Genomic DNA, 22,411 nt, shown 5'->3' on the forward strand with positions numbered 1-22,411 from the left:
GAACTGTCGAACGGTTTTTCCAAAGTGGCTGTACCATTTTAAATGTCTACCAGTGGCATTCAAAGGTTCCGATTTCTCCACATGCTTTCCCGTCTTTTTAAGTATCACTATTTCTTACCTGTAAACTAGGAAAACTAAACTATTTCCACGAAAGAAGGGCATCAACAAAAGAAACCACCCAGGCAGTTAAGAAACGAAGCCAAGCTTAATCAATCCTGGACCCCAGAAGGAAGGTCAAGGATTAATGCTTGCATTTAAAAAAAATTATTTTTAAATTAGTGATAAATAATTTTGATGTTAAAGATCTGAATAATTAAGGTTCCCAAACCTTGTTTGCTACCAAACTAGATGGCTGACTTCCTTGACTTTCTTTTTTCCAGCCATTCATAATCTGCACATCTTCTGGGATGTAGTATGTGGAGTGCAAAGAGCTCAAACACTGGAATATGAGAGATCTGAAGTCCAACTCTAGCTAAGGCACTCTAAATTCACATATTAGTTAGTGCCAGTCAAATCAAGGATTAATTTAAAAATTAATTTTTACCACAGTCTGAGCACTGGCAATGAGCTCTTCTTTCATTCTGGGGCATTGGAAAAACTTATTAGTTTGCCCAAATGAAAAGTTAAAATAGATACCTATTTATAGAAAAGAAGGGGAAAAAAAAAAAACCCTAGAGAATATTTTGGACCATAGACGGTCTTATGTAAGCTTTATTTCTGTTTGAAAGATGAGATAACAAGTTATGTTTTCCTGAAAAGATAAGTAAATGGAAATATATCTGATAGAAAAGCTAAGGCTATGCCATATCCATAAACTCACAAATTTTAAACAATTTAGATCAGTTTATAATTAGCTGAAAGGAAGGATGGGCTATGGGACAGTTTTCCAACTGGAAGAAAAATGCTAAGTGGCACTAGTTCTTCTTCTTACCCCCATTCTAGGTCAGCCACAATTTCTAATTTGTTTTTCAGAACAGAGCAAAGAGATTGGACTAAAATTTGGCCCTTAGACTCTGGAAAATAGAGTCTGGTTTTCCAAATATTTCCAAGCCACCACTAGCCTCTTATCTTTCTAAATCTTTCTTATACTGTCTCAGCAGCTAGTTTCTAATTTCAAGGAAGAAAGAGTTGATTCAAAATTGTTTTTTTTAAAAAAATAAGAACCCACACATGACTGGATCTCTTCAAACAGCTCCATCTAATGTAAATAATATACAGTTACAACATCATTTAATATTCATTCTGAGCACCCAAGACTGAAAACAAAGAATGTTGATTATGGACTGTAACGGAAACACCTTTGTAACCCAACCTTTTTAATCTGAGAAATGCAAGCAATCACTATGATTTAAAAAATGTCTGTAAATTTGGAATCCTTGAAGCATCCAATGAGTCCTTTTTACCAATTCTAAGAAAATGGACTGACACAAGGTATAACCTCCTTGATATGAGGTACAGAGAGATCATAAAAGAGAATATAAAGCAGCTGATATGTGAGTGACTTACCTACAAATACTTTTTTGTCCACTCAATCAGCAGTCATTAAGGGGTCTTTACTATTTATGACATAACCTCATAAAGATCATGCAATTTATGTACAAAATAAATACTTTATTATCATGGAAGGTTAGATTATGTTGCTAAAGCCCCAAACTGTGCTGTAATGATAGTTCTAATAACTTACCAACTGGACTAGTAGAAACTCGCTGGGAAGGTGATCTGAAGCCAGGTGCCTTGGAGTTGTCAGGGTGCATGTTTTCCAAGTGCCCAAGTACAGAGTTACCCAGGAACGCTGACTGAACAGTGAAAGAGGCATCTGCAGCAACTCGTGAGGACAGTGGACCATCTCCCCAACCCTGGTTAGCTGGCACCTGACTGCTATCAAAAAGACTACTGAAGTGATTGAAAAGCGTGGCTGGGCCAAACGTAGGTGGCAAAGATTTATTTGCTGGATTAATGTGCATCTGAGAACCATTCATAATGTTCATGGCTGAAGAAAGTTGCACTGCAGCTGGTGGGCCTTGAGGTGGTGTTAAAGGAACTGGATTTGTAACAAAAATAGACTGGGGGTCCTGGTGTATAGTTGCATTTGGTACCACCGAGTAAAAAGAACCTCTGGGTTGCATTCGATGAGAAACTCGAGGTGCTGGTACAGCTAATTGAGGTAAATTATTGGTATCCTGATTATCAGCAGCAACCAATCTAGGTGATGCCAAAGTCAATGGAGTAGTCTCTGAATTAGATGCAAAAGGCATTGACATAGGACTTAAATCAGATACACTGGATGGCTGTGCTTCCTCCTGTGTGTTATTGGAGGGAGGAGTGGGACTACCAGATGGGTGAGTTTCTGGAGCTCCTGGGGTGTTGCTGGCAGAGCTACTGCAGCTGTTGGCAGTTGAAGAGGGGGTACACAGGTTTGCCATGGACTGGTCCTGTGTGGACACTTTCTCTTTGGGGGCTGGCATGGCAGAGAAAGACTCCATCTTTTGTGAAGAAAGCTGTGCTTGAGGAGTACTTGCAGGCAGAAATGTGGTGGGAACTTGCCCACTAGTGATAGGTGCAGAGGAGACAGAAGGCAGGGAACTACAAGTGCTTGTCACAGAGGAAATCACTGTTGCTGGAGGACTTGTCTTAGGCACACAGGCAAACAACTGCTTTCTGACTGATGAAGGAGTCCGGGTATTAGTCACACACAGTTGCTGACTGGCAGCAACTACAGAAGAGACAGTGATAGGACAACTGGCAGTAGCTAGTCCAGCAGACTCTGAGGGTAAAACAGTCCCATTCTGGTTAGGTAGACGGCCTGTATTATTATGCTTTGGAGAGCTATTTGTGTTGCCAGGATTCACAGGTCTCACTGGGAATGGCCCCCAAGTGTTAGGAGAGGGTGAAAAGGTTCCTCCAAACTGAGCCATGGGTAAGCGAGGATGCCGAATCTGTTGCATAGTTTGAGCAGCCAGCAGGGCAAAATGAGGGTGGGGATAAGCTAAGGGTAGAGAAACTGGGAAAGAAGAACGTACATTTGCTGGAACGTTCTTATTAAGTTTATTAGTGGGCTGGAACGTAGATAATGTTGTTGCCTGTGAAGTTACAAGACTTGGAGCACCCAAGGGAAATGCATTTTTACTGGAAGCAGCTGTGGTGCCTACTCCAGATGAGAAGTTTGCATGAATGGCTTTGGTACTGGCAGGTGTTCTGATATGGTTTTTAGGAATCAAGTCTTCCAGTTCCTTAGCGGGATCTTGAATAAGTGCATTGATAAGTTGAACTGCATATCTTGTTGATTCTGTACCACCCCTGGGGAGAAAACAAACAAAAAACAAAACAAGATCAAAAATACACAAAACTAGGTAATCTTTACCATGAAATAAAATTCTTGATTGTACCATACCTAAAATGTGCTTCTAATAAAATTTAATTTCCTCACAGAACTAACAATATATATATTTCATAATTACCTTATTGTGATCATTCTCTCGCCATTCTTATCTTTTTGTTTATCCACATCAATATGGGCACCAGTAACATCTTGTATTGCAGTAATGTTGCATCCTCCTCTTCCCATTATCCTGGAAACCACTGAGGCTGGAACAGACAATTTCTTTGACCTATAAAATGAAGACCACACATGGGCTTATGAAATCAAAATTATTAAAAAAGATGTGTCAGTATGTTCATGAACATTTGTAGAATAGTATTTCTCAAACCTTAAAGAGGAAATTATTAGATGTTTTTATTTTAGAAACTGACCTCTTGTATTGGATTTAATTTAGTAAAGGTAAACACATTGCCATTTAAAAAAATTATATTTAAGTCACTCATGATCTCAGCATTCAAATCTGCACTATCACGTTAACTAAACTGCAATAATCATATGTTGATACTTTCAAAATGAAAATAATGCATACCACATTGTTAAACTCCAAACTGAAAATGAATAAAGGCAGCTTACCAGTGCCAACAACTTTACTTAGCAATAAAAAACAAAGCCTCAGATTTGAATTACATAAAAAGCAATTCACAAATGGAGCCTGGGACTTCCACTGTGTGAGGTGAGTGGAACCAGAGAAAACACCAGAGGCTGATACTGGGATCTGACGAGATGTCCTGCGTGTCCTGCAGGATTATCACGGAAATCCAGTGTTTGCTGGCAGAACCAAATGAGAGCAACACCCATTATTTTCATGTGGTCACTGCTGGTCGCCAGGATTCCCCCCTTGAGGGAGAGACCCTCAAACTTTGAACTATACCTTCCAGAAGAACACCCAATTGCAAACTCTAAAACACATTTCATGATCAAAATTTAATAGCCTAATGTAGACAAATTGGGAAGAATATCTTTAGATATTTTGAAAGCTAGAGCATAGACTAGGCCATGAATAATACTTAAATCAATCTGATCTTCAAATGTGCATCACTTCTCCTGTTCTGCCAAGACTTCTTCCTTTTTGTTTGCTTTTAATGGACACAAGGTCTTAGAAAAATTACAGAATAAAAACTCAGACATCTAAGTCCTTTGGTGATTAAGTGCATATTAGCAAACCTATGTCTTGTCCTGATTCCCTGTTGTAAAGCATGAGCAGAGGCTAGAAGTACCTTCTGGACTGTGTGAAACATTTAAAAGCAGTGGAGGACTTCCCTGGTGGTGCAGTGGTTAAGAATCCGCCTGCCAATGCAGGGGACATGGGTTCAATCCCTGGTCCAGGAAGATCCCACATGCTGCAGAGCAACTAAGCCCATGCGCCACAGCTACTGAGCTTGCACTCTAGAGCCTGTGCTCTGCAACAAGAGAAGCCACCTCAATGAGAAGCCCACACACCACAACGAAGAGTAGCCCCTGCTTGCCACAACGAGAGAAACCCCTCATGCAGCAATGAAGACCCAACGCAGCCAAAACAAAACAAACAAACGAACAAAAAAAACCCATACAAAAGTTACATACTGTTTCTAACTTTGCTTTAGCCTACTCTGGATGTAGTATGGCACTGAAGTTGAAAGTAATAACCACATTCAAATTATTCATTAATTAACTGGGTAACATCTCACAAGAGGAGAAAAGTTAGATGAGATACTTTTACTTACCTTCGGACAACTTCTTTCCACCCTTCCTCTCTTTTTTGCCCCCTTTTAGGGCTAGTCAGATTCAGCTTTATGTTTGAAGAGCTTAATGGCAATGACACTGACTTGTAGGTTGTTGATAAGGAATTAGGATTCACTTCGCCTTCAAGTCTGAGAAGAGAAATATCAAGTCCAATAAAAGATACATTTTAAGATAGAAACTCGAGATTTGCTGAAATATCTGAATTAAAATTTGGCACATCAAATTATTAATAATTCAGAAAAACAGAAATAGGGAAAAGAATCCATTATTTATTTTAGTATTAAAATGGATTCAGAAGCCAAAAGGACTGTATATAATCAATAAAATTACATAGTTAAAATAAAATCAAGGTACGCTAATATTTTCAACTTCAAAATTGAACGTTAAAAGTTCTAATAATCTCATTTCATAACCAGCACATGATAAGGAGGACACTGGTGAATTTCAGTTTTAAATGTTGAAGACAGATAATGTGGTAGACTTAAATTGTTTAACACAACTTGTGTTACTTCAAGTTCTTGTGCCAGGCATGAAAAAGGAAAGGTAGGTGCAGAGTTAACAAGTCAGAAAATTTTACCGTGTCTGAGTTTTGGAAGCAGCGGCACTTGTCTTTTCTTCTTGGGAATGGAGTAGCAGTGAGGGGTATCTCCTGTCACTAGAGGAATTCACATCCATAGTGAAATTTAACTCTTGGCTTTTACCACCACTGCTACTCTCACTGTTGCAATCTGTGCTGTCCAAGTTATCTGAATCACTGTTCCCACCTGCACCACCACCTCTGGGTTCTCCATTTATTTTATTCTTATCTGCCTTTTGCTGTGCTAAGGATATATGTTGTTCTGGTAATATTAAATGTGCAGTGGGAGGGGTCTCTTTTGTTTTGTTCTTCTTATTTTTCCGATTGGTGCTGGGAGTTGTCACCACATTGGCCCTTTTTTTCCCAAACACATTTGTGAATGTTGCAGATGTTGCAGAGATTCCAATTGTGGTAGTGGTAGTTGCACTAGGAGGTTCTATGGGAACTTCTTGCTCCACTGAAATTATGAAAAAGGATAAAAATCACACTGAGAACCACAGATCTCAAAACCAACTGTGATAGAATATACCTAATAATTCATAATAATTCAGACTCTTAGGTCATATTTTCCTTTTACCAGTATTCATTAGTAAATAAAGAAATCTTTACTGTTGTGAGAACAAATATACTATATCATATTTTGATGTCTAACTTGGTATAAAACATTAACATTCTTAAGATCTGAAATGCTAGTCTCATGAACTAACCGAAAATCAATATAGTTTGAATTTAAGAAATTTTTCAAACAGCATTTTAGAATTAGAATTCAAATAGAGCAAAATTATTTGCCTACTACAACCACTGCCAGACTGTTCAATAAGCAACTCTTTGAGAGTAACGGACCCCAACCCTATACAGCTTCAAGACTGAACCTTAGTTAAAAATTTATTGAGGGCACAACAGTGTAAAGCAATTATACTCCAATAAAGAGCTTAAAAAAAAATTTACTGAGGAACTAAAACTCTCCCCAGTTTCCAATTGGGGAAGGAGAGGGTAGGGAAGAACCTGAAGAAAAGCTGGCAGACCTCTTATAGTATCACTTTTAGGACACACATAATGTTTTTACAGGGGAACTTAAATTACAACTGAATGTCTTCAAATTATGTGCTTGGCTTCCCCTATGTTTCTCTGTGTCATTTTACAATGTAAAGTATTCAGAAATATGTACTACAGAAGTCAACTGTCAATTTCAGATTAAACTAATTGAATATTTAACTAGAATTAGCTGTGGGAGCAAAAAGCACTCAAAATGAAGTTGATAAACACAGAAGAATTCTATCACTAATTCAGATGGTTCCTTTCTCACCATCTTCATCATTCTCCTCTTCATCCTCATCCTCTGGTAGTTCTGAATTCTCCTTAGGTTTGTTTTCTTCATCTTCTTCCTGCTTCCTTTTCTGCTCCTCTTTTTTCTTTTTCCTCTTTTCTTTTCTTTTCTCTCTTTTAGCTGCAAGAGCCTGCTTTCTGCTCTCCTCTCTTGACTGAAAGTAAAGTAGGTATCTCATTTTATCAATAATGCAATAATTTAAAATAAATAATGAAATGGTATTTTTGTTTATGATACATGGGGTTTCCCATGGATGTCAGTCTTAACACACATTTATAAAAGCAACGAAGGAAGAAATAGATAAGCTGGACATCATCAAGATTAAAAGTTTTTGTGCTTCAAAGGGACCATCAATAAAGTGAAAAGACAACCCATAAAATGGTGAAAAATTTTTGCAAATCTGGTAAGGGCCTTGTATCAAGAATTTATAAAGAACTCATAACTCAATAATGAAAAGATGAATAACTCAATTAAAAAATGGGCAAAGAATCTGAATAGACATTCTCCAAACAACATATACAATGGCCAATAAACACATGAAGAGACAGACACGCTCAATATCACAAGCCATTAGGGAAAAGCAAAGCAAATCAAGTCACAATGAGATACCCATTTCATTGTCACTAGGATGGCTATAATCAAAAAGATAAAACAAATCATGGTGAGGATGTAAAGAAACTGAAGCCTTCATATACTGCTGGTAGGATCATAAAATGGTGCAGCTACCTTGGAAAACAATATGGCAGTTTCTCAAATGGTTAAACACAGAATTGCCATATGATCTAGCAATTCCATTCCTAGATATTCACCCAACGAAAACATATTCATACAAAAACTTGTACACCATATTTGCTTCAGCACCATATATACTAAAAAAATTGAAATAATACAGAGAAGATTAGCATGGCTCCTGCATAAGGATGACACACAAATTCACGAAGCATTCCATGTTAAAACAAAACAAAAAACTTATAAACCTATGAAGTGGAAACAACCTAAATGTCCACCAACTAATAAATGGATAACCAAATGTGGTATATCTATATAATGGGATATTATTCAGCAGAAAAAAAATGAAGTATTGATACATGCTACAACATGGATGAACCCTGAACATATTATGAAGCAAAAGAAGCCAGTCACAGAGGCCCAAATACTGTACGATTCTATTTATATGAAATGTCCAGAATAGGCAAATCCATAGATTTATGTGGCATCTGTTTGACTAAAATGCAGCTATTATGATCTTTATAAGGTATTAACAAATGTCACTATGAAAATATCCACAGGAGGCCATTATAGAATTTTTTTTTTTTACTTTGTAGAGTTTTGCTTTGGTTAGTACTAGAAAAAAATTTTCTTTTTTCAGAAAGGGGAACATGGGAATGGTTGCCTCGCATCATAATGAAAGTTCAAAACAAATAGAAAACACATCAAGTTACTCTTATTCATATTTCTATGGAAATTATCTAAAAAAGGCTCACCATTACAATCTGTCAATGAAGTCCAGCTGTCCTGGTAATTAAGTAAAGCATTTTCCTCAAAACTATAATTTACCATTCTGAGTCATAAATAACTTACTTTGACATTTTTCTAAACCAGGTGTTGGCAAACTATGACCTGAATGCTAAGACTAACTTTTATATTTTAAATGGCTGAAAAAATAAAAAGAATATTTCATGACATGTGAAAATATTACGAAATTAAAATTTTGACGTCCATAAATAAAGTTCTTTTGGAACACATTCATTTAGCCATTGTCTACAGGTGCTTTCGTGCTACAACAGTAGAGTCAAGGAGTTGTGACAGAGGTTGTATGGCCTACAAAGCCTAAAATATTTACTCTTCGGCATTTTATAGAAAAAGTCTGTCGGGGATTCCCTGGTGGTCCAGTGGTTAGGACTTCGTGCTCTCACTGCCGAGGGCCTGGGTTCAATCCCTGATCAGGGAACTAAGATCCCACAAGCCATGAGGCGTGGACAAAAAAATTAAAAATTAAAATTAAAAAAAGAAAAATGAAAAAAAAGAAAAAGTCTGTCAACCCCCTATGTAAAAGAGAAAGGGGCTGAGGATTGAAAGAAGAAATTGCATATTCAGTTAACAATTATTTTATCACTCTGTTGGCTGTTTAGGGAATTGCTAACCATATCCCTAGGTAGTAACACAAAAATAAAAATTATAGACATAGAAGGGACCTTGGTAGTAATCAAACTTCAAACTTCACTCTTTATTTTTTTTAATTAAATTTATTTAATTTCTTAATGATAAAACTTTAAGGCTTATATCTTTCCCCTGATCATAAGCAATTTAACAGTGAATGTCCTTTTATATAGTCACATCTTTTTTGAGCATTTGTCAAAGTATTCACCTTAGGCTAAATTTCTAGAAGAGTAATGATTGGAGTAAAGGTGTGCACCCTTTTTAATTTAATTTATTTGTCAAATAATCTCCAGTAATAGTTATACTAATTTACACCATACATCAAAAATCATATTAGAATGCTAATTTCTCCACACCCTAGCAATCAATAGCTATTGTCAGACCTTTAAATTTTAAGTTTTCCTAATCTGGTAAAAGAAACTTAAATCACTCTTTCACTGTGTATTTCTTTGTCTATTCATGAAGTTAAGCATTCTCCATCTATTTATTGAACATTTGTACTTCTTTTTCTGTGAATTGCCCATTTGTGCGATCATTTTTCATTTTGGGCAAGTTATATTTTTCTCATTGATTTGTTGTTTTTTGTTTTTTTAAGATTTTGTTTTTAATGTGGACCATTTTTAAAGTCTCTATTGAATTTGTTACAATATTGCTTCTGTTTTATGTTTTGGTTTTTTGGCCATGAGGCATGTGGGATCTTAGCTCCCGAACCAGGGATCAAACCTGCACTCCCTGCACTGGAAGGTGAAGTCTTAACCACTGGACCACCAGGGAAGTCCCTTTCACATTGATTTGTAAGCATTTTTTTCTTCTGTTTTTAACTTACAAGTTTTTATTTATTTTTTTAAATAAACTAAGAATTGGTCTCAAAATTTTAGCATCTCTCAAAATGATTTTTTTCCTTCCTTATCATCAACAAAATATCTCAATCTTAAAACTATCTCCTGCATTACTATAATAACTCTACTTGATTATGGTAGAGTTCTTTTAATACAACTTCTGGGTTCATAACAACACCCTCATTTTCCAGGGAAGCACACTGAGCCTCAGAAAAGCGACCTTTTTTTTTTTTAAACTTTTTCCGTTATATCACACATCCTAGGAAACTTAGACACTTACTCTTTAATTAAGGATCTAATAAACCACTTATAGCCCAGATCGTATAATAAACAAAAGATTTCCAATGTTTTATAAATTTCTTCCCAGACTAATGTTAAAACCATTTAGGCAGTAACATCATCTGGAAAACTGTGATCTGCTCAAAAACTAATTCCTCACTTACATGGTTAAAAATATATTTTTTTGAATAATAGGTCAGAATCAAAAAATTAATGGTAGTTTGATAATCTATTAATCATTTTTTAAAAGAGATTTTGTTAAAATTATAGTCATATAAATCACAAATTTATTCTACTAGATTTCTAGTAAGGAAAGTTATTTTTCCCACTTACCTTTTCCAGATCAAGTTCCTTTAAAAGAATACTTGCATTCTTATTTGCTTCTGCAGCCTGCTGGTCTTTAGCCTTCACAATTGTCTCAACACATTGGTGACATTTTTTCAACAGTTCCTATAGTGGAAAATGGAATTATATAAATATAGGAACACATTAACAGGCCAATAAAACTTGAGCTGATAAGTAGAGCAAAGTTCAGGGCTTAAAGCTCAAATTACTGAATATTCACTAAATCAAATTAAGCTATCCTTTGAGTCTAGTCTTTGGCTGAAAAATCAAAATAAGGTACCATTTTCTCAAAAGTTTATGTGTTCTTAGAAAATTTTCTAATCAGGCTAATAGTCTAGTAATAAACTTTAGCTGCAGTCTCATAGAGAATGAAAAGAACAGGCTGCTAACACATACTCTGACATATAATTCCACAAAGAACAAAAATGTGCTTCAACAGTATATTAAACCTACCTTATCTGTGATTGTTGCTATGTATCTCATGCATTCTATATCAGAAGGGAACTGGTTGACTTCCTTCACCAAATACTGAACAACTTTTACATGACCCTGTAAGAAGTACAACAAAAAATACACAAAAGAATATTTTTGAAAATTGCCCCAGGGATTTCCCTAGTGGCACAGTGGTTAAGAATCCACCTGCCAATGCAGGGGACACGGATTTGATCCCTGGGCCAGGAAGATCCCACATGGCACAGAGCAACTAAGCCCATGAGCCACAACTACTGAAGCCCACCGCGCCTAGAGCCTGTGCTCCGCAGCAAGAGAAGCCACTGCAATGAGAAACCCACGCGTCGCAATGAAGAGTAGCCCCTGCTCACCACAACTAGAGAAGGCCCGTGTGTAGCAGTGAAGACCCAACGCAGCCAAAAATAGATAGATAAATAAATAAATAAATAATAAAATAAATCTAAAAAAAAAAAAGAAAAAAATGAATCTGTCTGCCAATGCAGGGGACACGGGTTCCATCCCTGGTCTGGGAAGATCCCATATGCCCTTGAGCAACTAAGCCTGTATGCCACAACTACTGAAGCCTGCATGCCTAGAGCCCATGCTTTGCAACAAGATAAGTCACTGCATTGAGAAGCCTGAGAACCACAAGGAAAAGTAGCCCCTGCTCACCATAACTAAAGAAAGCCCGCATGCAGCAACAAAGACCCAACACAGCCAAGAAGAAAGAAAGAAAGAAAGAAAGGAAGAAAGGAAGAAAGGAAGAAAGGAAGAAAGGAAGAAAGGAAGAAAGAAAGAAAGAAAGAAAGAAAGAAAGAAAGAAAGAAAGAAAGAAAGAAAGGAAAAGAAAAGAAAAGAAAAGAAAAGAAAAGAAAAGAAAAAGAAAGAAAGAAAGAAAGAAAGAAAGAAAGAAAGAAAGACAGACAGACAGACAGACAGACAGACATACAGACAGGAAGGAAGGAAGGAAGGAAGGAAGAAAATTGCCCCATATGTTTAAAAACTTAAGAGTAAAAGTAAAAGGTATAGTAACACTTGAGAATTTACTAAACTTAAAACTGAAATTATGAAAATAAAAACAGTGTTGAGTTTATAAACAGAAAAAGATAAATACAACATGCTGGAACTACGTGGTCAACCAAACGACATTTCTCCTGAATTTAATCTGCCCATATCCCACTGAAAATAGAAAAACTTTTGTAAAAAAAAAAATATCTCCCAGAATAAATTAGTAAAATAAAAACTGGTGATGTGAAATGAATCTCAATATAAAAGGGAAAGTAGTCCTAAAATAAAGAGGATTTCTAGATTCCAAAGCATTATTTTGGCTCTATCTTACAAAACCAAACAAGGTGGATTGTCACATTTATCTGAGTCCTATGACTTGAATCTAGGTAAAACACTCAGTATCAGGGGCTGGATGATCTGTAATCAATTATAAGTACACCTATTTTATCATAACCAAACTTGCATTGTTCCCCCTCCTATTAAGGTTCTAACACATCTTCAAGAATTAGCCTGATGGGGGGGACTTCCCTGGCGGTCCAGTGAACTAAGATCCTGCATGCCACAAGGTGCAGCCAAAGGAAAAAAATAATTAGTCTGCTGCTGACAAAAATCAGAAAAGTGGTTGCCTCTGGGGCAGGAAATTAAGTGAGAATGGGCATGATGAAACTTTGTAGGATTATGGAAGTATTTTATATCTTTATGGGGTGTGGGTTACATAGGTATCTGCATGTATCAAAACTCATGCATCTTAGATTTGTGCATTTTTATTATATATGTTATACCTCAATTAAAAGGAAAGAAAAAAATTGAAAAAAAAGAAAATATTTAAGATTTTTTTTAAAGACACATAAGTTACACTGCTCTCATTCAATAGTTATTTACTGACCATCTAGTATGTGTTAGGCACTAAACAACTGGGCATAAACACTGGTGAAAAAGACAGTCATGAATCTTGGCCTTCATAGATCTTCCAGTCTAACTGGGGAGATGGGCATTAAAAAGTAACATATGTTTGAATGTATAATTACAAAATGAGATAAGGAAAATAATAGTGAACTATAAAAGAGAACAAAAGAAACTTTTCAGATAGGGACTTTCTGAGAAGTGATATTTAAGGATGAACAGACATTACAGGATGAGGAGAAGTGAGCCAGGTGAAGAGCAAGGGAAAGAACATTTTAGGAAAAGAAAACCAGTGAGCAAAGGCCCTAAGGAAGTTAAAAATTTAGTGCATTCCAGGCAAGTGGCTGAAGTGTAGTGAGCAAAGGGGAAGGGCAGTAGAAATGACTGGTCTAAGGCTGGCATGAGCCATATCATGCAGGGCTTTGTAAGCCATGTTAAGTAGTTTATAGTTTATCACAATTGCAATGGGAAAGCTTTGTAAAATAGAGCAGATAAGTAAGCCTTAATATACATAGGAGAAATAATAAATCTTTATGAGAGTCCACTTGTTTTTGTTCTTTCGGTAGAGAAAACATCCATCTACATATAATATCTGTTCTTAAATCTCATGTTTTATGTACAAAAACATAACAAAACTAGTCAAGACACCAAGTGAGTTAACAACAAAGTTGCTTATAGAGAACTACCACATAGCTCTTAGATTTGGCCACAAAGAGAGTGGAAAGACAGCAAAAGTTTGCATATAGAAACAGAGTCAATTCCTCAAGCCCAATTTACCTTTCTCACATGATTTCAACTTAAAATTTAGTAGTTTTAAACTTTTTCCATCTTTTGCCCCCCATGTCAAGTTACCTTGCGAAATGCTGACATAAGAGGTGTGATTTTCCGGTTGTCTGCTGCATCCACATCAGCACTTGCCTGCACTAGCAATTGCACCACATCGAAATGACCACCATTGGATGCCAGCCAAAGCGGTGTGTTTCCCTTCTTGTTACGAACATCAATATGGGCTCCCCTATAAACATCGAAGAATGTTAATTTGTTTCCTATGAGAAAAGGCTGACTTCTATTTTTCTTTAATTTGTCTTTCATCTTTTATAAAATAGCAAACAAATAATCTGTTCTTTAAAATGTCAATAAAGTAAAACAATTTTATTAACTGTAAAGGCTCTGGAAAGTGAAAGGGATCATAGAAAATTCTATGAATAAATATAAAATTTACCCACCTATTAATCAGGAGCTCACAAAATTTGTAGTGACCTTTGTCTGCTGCTATTGTTAAAGCAGTATCTCTTGAGGAGGGCACAGGGGGGGCATTGACATCTGCTCCTTTATCTAGGAGAACTCTTCCAACCTCTGCATATCCTCCGGAAGCAGCTTCCATCAAGGGGGTAAGACCAGTCTGTTTAAACCAAAAAATTATGTGAGTAAATTATATTAATTTCTTTAAAGGACTGAAACAGTTGACTTATAATTGGATTCTATTTCTAATTTTCTCTCACAAGAGAGCTAAGCAATATTTACTCTTAAGATTTACTAAACAGGGCTTCGTAGGTGGCGAAGTGGTTAAGAATCCACCTGCCAATGCAGGGGACACGGGTTCGATCCCTGCTCCAGGAAGATCCCGCATGCCCGTGCGCCACAACTATTGAGCCCATGTGCTGCAACTACTGAAGCCCACGCACCTAGAGCCCGTGCTCCACAACAAGAGAAGCCACGGCAATGAGGAGCGTGTGCACCACAACGAGGAGTAGCCCCTACTCACCACAACTAAAAGAAAGCCCGTGCACAGCAAAAAAGACCCAACACAGACAATAAAATACATAAATAAACTTACAAAAAAAAAGATTTACTAAACAGCAAGTGAAAATTAAGTTCAGTCAGACATGCTAGAATGAATTCACTTATAATACCTCAAGCTAAAAAATAAACAATTTTTAAAAAAAATATTTATTTATTTTATTTTTGGCTGCACCAGGTCTTAGTTGTGGCGTGCAGGCTCAGTAGTTGTGGTGTGTGGGCTTAGTTGCCCCACGGCATGTGGGATCTTAGTTCCCTGACCAGGGATGGAATCCATGTCCCCTGCATTGGAAGATGAATTCTTAACCACTGGACCACCAGGGAAGTCCCCAAAATAAACAATTTCATAACATTTCTAATGTTATAAATTTACATGAGACAATAACTTCTCTGCACAATAAATAGAAATATTAAAATAAATAAAAAGAAAATTAAATATGGCACAATGTTCAATGAGAAAAGTTTGTTTAGAGTATGTTCTGAGAAGGCAGTTTGTTAAAGAACCCAGGATAAATTCCTTAAGTGTTACTCAAACTTGGGTAAAATAGATTAAAATATCATTTCACAAACATTATGCACGTGTCTTTGCTCATTAGTCTCCAACATTTTGCCAAAAGACTTTTCATACTAGTATCATTACCAAAATAATACAGATTTTTCTAGGATTTCTAATAGATAAATAGGTCACACTGAATACTTGTAATACAAAAGGAATCTGTCATGGTCAGTTTAGATTTTAGCTGTCTTAATTTTATAATCTATGCAGTAATTTTTTGATTGGGGTTTTTACTAATGGTAAGCACATGCCTCATTAAAGGAGCTCTTTAAAAATCTACATTAAAGGCGCTCTTAGATAGTCAGTGGGAAGTTGTTGTATAACAAAGGGAGTCCAACTCGAGGATGGAAGATGCCTTAGAGGACTGAGGCAGGGAGGGTGGGGGGGACTCGAGGTGGGGGGAGTCAAGGAAAGGAGGGAATACGGGGATATGTGTATAAAAACAGATGATTGAACTTGGTGTACCCCCCCAAAATAAATAAATAAATAAATAAATTTATAAAAACAAACAAAAAATCTACATTAAAGGCCTATACAAAATAATCTTACTACAAAAATATCATTGCAAACTGAAGGATTAATAAAAAGCCACTCAATGCTGAAGTTGGAAAAAAGTATTGATTCTATTTTTCTTCACTGTCCTTAATAAAAGTCATGAATGGTGACAGTGTGTCATTGACCACTGTATAGCACTCTTCTCCAATCCTGCATTGGGGCATCCGTTTCATTGTTTTAAAAAAAAATTTTTTTTTTTGGCTGCGCTGGGTCTTCATTGCTGCGTGCAGGCTTTTCTCTAGTTGTGGCAAGCGGGGGCTACTCTTTGTTGTGGTTTGCAGGCTTCTCAGTGTGGTGGCTTCTCCTGTTGTGGAGCAGAGGCTCCAGTAGTTGTGGCGTGTGGGCTCAGTAGTTGTGGTGCATGGGCTTAGTTGCTTGGTGGCATGTGGGATCTTCCTGGCCCAAGGATCGAACCCATGTTCTCTGCACTGACAGGCAGATTCTTAACCACTGTGCCACTTGGGAAGTCCCAGGGGATCAGTTTTAACTTAGGACAATTTAAAATAGCACATTCAATTTGAGTTGCTCTTTCTATTAGAAATATAGCTGAAGTAGTTGACAGATTATAAGATGCTTACCTTTGCCCTATGTTCAACATTGGCTTTTCGGTCCAGAAGCAAACTCACTACTTCTGCTCGGCCTTGGAAACAGGCCAAGGTGAGAGCTGTGTTCCGATTGGTCTCTATTTGGGCGTTAATGTCTGAACCCATATCAAGCAGCAGTTTCACTGCAGGAACATGTCCATTCATTGCAGCCAACATCAGGGGAGAAATACCTAGTTTACTCCCAGTCCTAAGGGGGGAAATGTGCTTAGAAAATTAAAATAATATGTTGCCTATTGTTTTTTAAAAAGCATAGAGAATATAAAAAATTAAAAAGCTTCAGTAAAAAAAAAGGTTTCTAATGCCAATGAGTAGATTTTACTTGTTTAGATTAATAATTAGAAATAGGACAATTCTACAATTTAAAACATAATCCCTATTCAGAGGCTATAAATTTCCAACTACAGATAACACAGTGTTTTCTGAAATGAAACTTCCTTAAAAACAGCCACATTAGCTGAAATAAGCTTTGATTACTTACAAGCACATTATAGGAATAATTCTTGGCCTTGCAACTTTAGTACTGTCTTAATTAAAAATGGTGTTTTTCCAAATATTGAGGGGAAAACACTTAATCCCAAGGTAACAATTTACTAATCATGAGTAATAAAATGAACAGGTGATAGATACCTTGAATTAATTTCTGCCCCAGCATTAAGCAGAATCTTAATGATATTAACATATCCTCCAGATGCAGCTAGACTCAGTGGTGTATAATCAGACACGTTCCTATGTTCTTTATTTGCACCCCGAGCTAGCAGCAAGTCTACCACCTACAAAGTAAAATATGAACAGAGAAATCTAGTTTACACCAAGGGTTCATCTTATAATGAAAGAAGTACAAAGAAATGGGACCTATAACTTCCTTGTCTAAATATCTAATATTTTAATTAGACCCTAAATATTCAAATATCAGCACTGGAGAAATGAATTCAATTTCATTTTGAGGAATTCAGAGCTATGAAATGCCAATTAGAATGAAATAAATTGTTACTCTTTCTATTTCTCAATTATTGAGTGACAGATTTGCATTTCATGTGTTAGGATTTCAGTCCCAATAAACGTAAGGATAAAGAGAATTTTTATTTTGCCTAAAAGACAAGAAAAAGATTCCTTAGAAGGGCATTTACTATTTTCATTAAACTTAATATATAGAACATGTCAAAACACATGCAAGTTTTATTCACGTAGCTAAATCACTAAGCTTATGCATATTTAAAATACCAGTAAAATGTTTACAAAATGAAAATTAACATTAACATACTTCCTGACGTCCACCAGAACATGCCAATGAAAGTGGAGTATCCTTAGTTCGTTCAGATTGTGCTTCTATATCTCCACCTTTATCCAAAAGGATTTCAACAACTCCAACATGTCCTGCTGTTGCTGCCAGGATCAGTGGTGTGAAACCTAAATCAGCAAATAAAAATCTCAGACAAATTTGTGTTTTCTACTTATTAAGCCACTGCTTTTAATTCTCTATTATTTTAGTAGGAAAAGATCTTTAGGGCAGATACTTATAATCATTTAACATAAAACTGCTTTAAATCCTAATTTGTTAGTGACAAAACCCCATAAACACCTGATAAAAAGAAAACGCTAATCAAACAAAACCATTAAAGTTTATACTCATAATAAACTTTGATACCTCTACATGCTCTACTTTTGGATTAAGGAGAAAGTTAAACACAACTTGCTGTACTTCCTTTATGATCTACAGTCTAATTTTTGAATTTTTGAAGAATAATTTGATTCTGTAGATTAACAAATCTTAATTGAAATATGCTAACCTATTGTTTTTAACTGAATAGTTTAGGTACTACTTATTGATAGTGAAAAAAAATTGTTTTATGATATAATTACACGCCAACTTTATTTCTGACTAATATTTTTTTACCTTTTTTGTCTCTGTGTTCAATTTTAGCATCTCGTGCTATAAGTACAGATACAAGTTCTTCATGGCCACCTGCACAAGCTAGTGTTAATGCTGTGTCATGATTGCTCTCAGTCTAGGAAAGGGGAAAAAAAAGTTAGATTTTCTTCTTTTTACAATGGGGTTATCGATTGAAGGGTAAATAATATTTATTTTCACAATTAACGTACAATGAATTTTTCCTTTCCAAATAAAGCATCAGAATGTGCAAAATAAATTTAAATAAAGCAGTCTACTCACATGTGCATCAATGTCAACTGAAGGATACACAGGGGGCATAGACTGGGAAGCCACATTGCTTGGAGACTGTGAACAGGGTTCGGGTGTAAGACATTCTGTGGCCTGAGAGGAACTGTTTGAACCAGTGGGCACTCTGCTACTCACAGCTGAAAAACAACATTTATATTGCTGAATTCTACTTAAAAAAGTAATGTCATTTGTGTAAAGAAAAACACAGAAAACAGAAAATTCTATAGCAGTAATATAATCTAGTAGTTAAATCACAAGCTTTGGAGTCAAATGGACATATGTTTGAATCCCAGGTCTACCAATGACTTTCTGATCTTGGGCAAGTAATTTAACCTCTCTGAACCTCAATTTCCTTATGCATAACATGGGATGATAATTATAGTACCCTCCGTTGTAAGGTTGTTAGGAAGACCACTTGAGATAATGAAGTAAAATACTAAGCATGGTACCTGATATTTAGTGCATATACAACAAATGGTAGCATTTTACATTGTCAATAGGGAGAAAATAGTTTCCAATAAAAAAATAAAAGGAATTTCATATCTTAGTTTGTAAAAGACAATTAGAAAAAAATATCCCGAAGACAATGCAAATAAAAAAAAAAAGAAGGAAAAAAGAAAAAAGAAGCAGCATAAGAAACAGAAAAATGGGAAGAACAAGTTAGAATATTTCTCACATAAATAGCAGAGTGTTTTTAAAATTCAATATTTACTCTGAAAATTTCCAAAATGAATCAATGTCAGAAAATCAAACTTTTAAAAATGAACACTGGAATTTTTATTTGGGACCACAAAATCTGGTGTTTGAAACTGAATTAAATGAAACTATATCTTTATGTCTCTGCATATTTCTTTTCTTTCATAAGAGATGGAGTTTGCTTCATGAAGGGGGAAACAGGACCTATCTCAGAGGGATGTTGTGAATTGTCCGTGAGATAACGTGTAAAAAGTATTTAACACAGTGTTTGGTATGGTAAGTACCTAATATATGTAATTATCAGATATTTTATAGGACTTTCAGTACTGTTAATCACTGCATTGAAAAATAAAAACATTACAATTCACTCAAGAAAGAAAAAACTCAGAAAAAACATATAATCATTAATAATAGAGAAAAAGACAACAAAGTTTCAGTGATGGCAATAACTTCCTCTTACCCACACTAAAAGTCAACCAAAAACATATAGGTCTTAAAGGAAAATGTAAGCATTTCAAGGATTGGAGAATGTTTTCTCTCTAGAATTTTGATATGACTGGATCCCAATCAAGGATACTGATCACAGGTATGAAAGATCAAGTGTAGTATGACAATACTTTAAATAATAGCAAATTTTAAGATGTTCAGACATGTTTCTACATGAGCTGTCCCTCCCCCTTCCAACCAATATATATAAAATCACATCTTGATAATATGAATTTCTGCAGCTTCCTCACCACATAAATATACATAAGTTAACCATATGGTTACAAATGAAAATGATTATTATAAATTTTTTTTGCCTAAAATAACATGTACAAGGAAAATAAAGTTTTAAATATTTTTGTCATTGAATGAATTAAAAGCAGATAGCATTTTGTTATGCCCCCTCAAACAGCTGATATGTTTGGAAGACAGTTCCAGAAACAAGACACTAAACATTGATATATGGCACCTTTGTAATAGTAAGATTTTAACAGCAGTCTTACAATTATAAACATATACTTTATTAAAGAATTACTTTTCTATCATTCTTAAATTTGTTTATTCATGTTATCTTTTTGTTATTATGAAAAACAGATATTCAAAAAATTTTAAATAGTTGACTAGAGTGCTATGCCAGAATATTATAAAAGACTTTTTCAGAGTTGGTTTTTAAAAAATACTTTTCTATATTTAACAGCTCTATTACCACAAATGTATTGTTACAGTAATTGTACATTTTTGTACAACAGCAACAGTATCCTAGAAACATTTTTTTCCTTGCAATGACAATCAGAAACATTCTACAGAAGTGACTTTAACAGGATTAATTACATACGAAAAGTTCTAAAGATAAAACTAGAAAGTAGCAAAGATTTTAAAAGTACATATGGAGTAGATTTTAAGATAAAATTATACCAGGGCTATGACATTCTTTTCATGAATCCTAAAATGTTTTCTACGTCCGAACTAATGGTCTGAAAATGACCAAAACAGATCACTATCACAAAAGTCACCACATAATTCAAATTAAATTTATGCACTATCCTGAAACAAGGTGACAGAAGAATTAAATAAGTGTAATATTTTACTTAATTCTTTATGAAATTTAAGATAGTTTTGTAGCCAATATGGATGGCAGTAATAAACTTTACTACATAAAAATCTCAGATACTAGCTATACATAAACTATGTTGTGAGGCCTTAAGAAATTAAATCAGTATAATCTGTTTTAGATAATAGTAACTTTATAAAATAGTTCTATATAATGATCTATATATAAAATATTAACATCTATTAGAAGACATTATTACTTAAAGATATTTTACTGTAAATTCCCTCAAAGACAATTTCCTAATTACTTTCTTATTCTTAAGCCTAAATTGACTACCACAGGATTACTTAAAGCAAGATACTTTTGAATTGGAATTTGTTTGAAGAGAGCCTATTAAGATGCCAACAGTAACAATGTTCTAAAGTCACAAAACTATATTAAACCTTACATGCATGTCAAATCTTAATATAAAAATAATAAGGGAAATTATTAAATAGAATTTAGAAGTCTAAGGAAATATGTGTAATGTAAACTCAGAACTTCAAGTTGAATCACATGCATGCATATTACTTCTAAGGTTCTTAAACCTGGCTGAACTGAGTTTGAATCTTAACACTTACTGGTAACTTAATTTCCATTAGCCTCAGTTTTCAACAGAAAAACAGAGATGGGAAATGGATTTATTTTATAGCATTATTATAAATGAGATAATGTATATAAAAGCATTTAGCACTGAGCTTGGTACATGGTAAGCGCTCAATAAATGTAAATAAAGTGATATTAGATGATTTTTTAATCAAGCTTCTTTATATATTAAGAATGGAAATTTTACTAGATGTTTCTAGAACTGCTCAATGGTCGAAGCTATCTTGAATTTCTTTAAATTGCTTTTTACTTTCAGACCTTAATTCTAGACATCTAAACTGAGAATCACTTGATATTATAACTTCTAAAAGCCTGACACTTACTTTCAGAAGAAATGGACCTGAACAACCACGCTTCCAATCAAGAGTATACATATATTCTGGCTGGGACTATATCAAGTATGATACATTTAAGGCTATATACTAAATGGCTGTTAGTCAACTAGTCAAGCTATGACATTAATAAATTATGCATCTAACCAACTCATTATCATGACAAATATTTTGAGAGTAGAACAGCAATAAAGAAAAATACTCCTATATTTAAAGAGTGAAACTTATTGCTATTATATATGAATATTATCTAAAGTAAAATTGTAAGATGTACAGTATCCTCTCCTTTATTAACTATGAGGCACAATAACTAGATTTAATTTAGGTAAAATTAATTATAGCTTTGGCCTGATCTGTAATTCTACTGGTATACTAACATATCATCATAGAATTAGGAATTTACCTAATTCCATCCTTATTTAATTTCTTTCACCTTCAATTAAGAAATTAAGAGAAACTTAGACTTAATAAAATAGCATTTTAAATTCTGAGGTAAGTCCTCATTTTGAACAAAGAA

At 35.0% G+C, this 22,411-nt stretch overlaps 1 protein-coding gene and 1 non-coding gene across 15 annotated transcripts in view; one reads left to right on the plus strand and one right to left on the minus strand.

Annotated features, from left to right (window-relative positions):
- ANKHD1 (ankyrin repeat and KH domain containing 1) overlaps positions 1-22,411 on the minus strand; it is a 118,030-nt gene that overhangs the window by 13,008 nt on the left and 82,611 nt on the right. For all 14 annotated transcript variants that reach the window (XM_057733321.1, XM_057733272.1, XM_057733263.1 and 11 more), the window contains 14 exons: positions 18,676-18,821; positions 18,400-18,511; positions 17,767-17,912; positions 17,133-17,275; positions 16,479-16,692; positions 14,216-14,391; positions 13,842-14,004; positions 11,082-11,177; positions 10,617-10,733; positions 6,985-7,159; positions 5,679-6,135; positions 5,083-5,229; positions 3,459-3,608; positions 1,685-3,297 (listed from right to left, as the gene is read on the minus strand). In XM_057733321.1, coding sequence (XP_057589304.1) covers positions 1,685-3,297; positions 3,459-3,608; positions 5,083-5,229; positions 5,679-6,135; positions 6,985-7,159; positions 10,617-10,733; positions 11,082-11,177; positions 13,842-14,004; positions 14,216-14,391; positions 16,479-16,692; positions 17,133-17,275; positions 17,767-17,912; positions 18,400-18,511; positions 18,676-18,821 — 3,855 coding nt within the window. The remainder of the gene's footprint in view (positions 1-1,684; positions 3,298-3,458; positions 3,609-5,082; positions 5,230-5,678; positions 6,136-6,984; positions 7,160-10,616; positions 10,734-11,081; positions 11,178-13,841; positions 14,005-14,215; positions 14,392-16,478; positions 16,693-17,132; positions 17,276-17,766; positions 17,913-18,399; positions 18,512-18,675; positions 18,822-22,411) is intronic.
- LOC130842667 (U6 spliceosomal RNA) lies at positions 7,853-7,960 on the plus strand. Its single transcript, XR_009050504.1, has one exon. It is a non-coding gene; the product is annotated as a U6 spliceosomal RNA (small nuclear RNA).

The sequence above is a fragment of the Hippopotamus amphibius genome, chromosome 1, assembly GCF_030028045.1.
Source record: "Hippopotamus amphibius kiboko isolate mHipAmp2 chromosome 1, mHipAmp2.hap2, whole genome shotgun sequence".
Lineage (NCBI taxonomy): Eukaryota > Metazoa > Chordata > Mammalia > Artiodactyla > Hippopotamidae > Hippopotamus > Hippopotamus amphibius.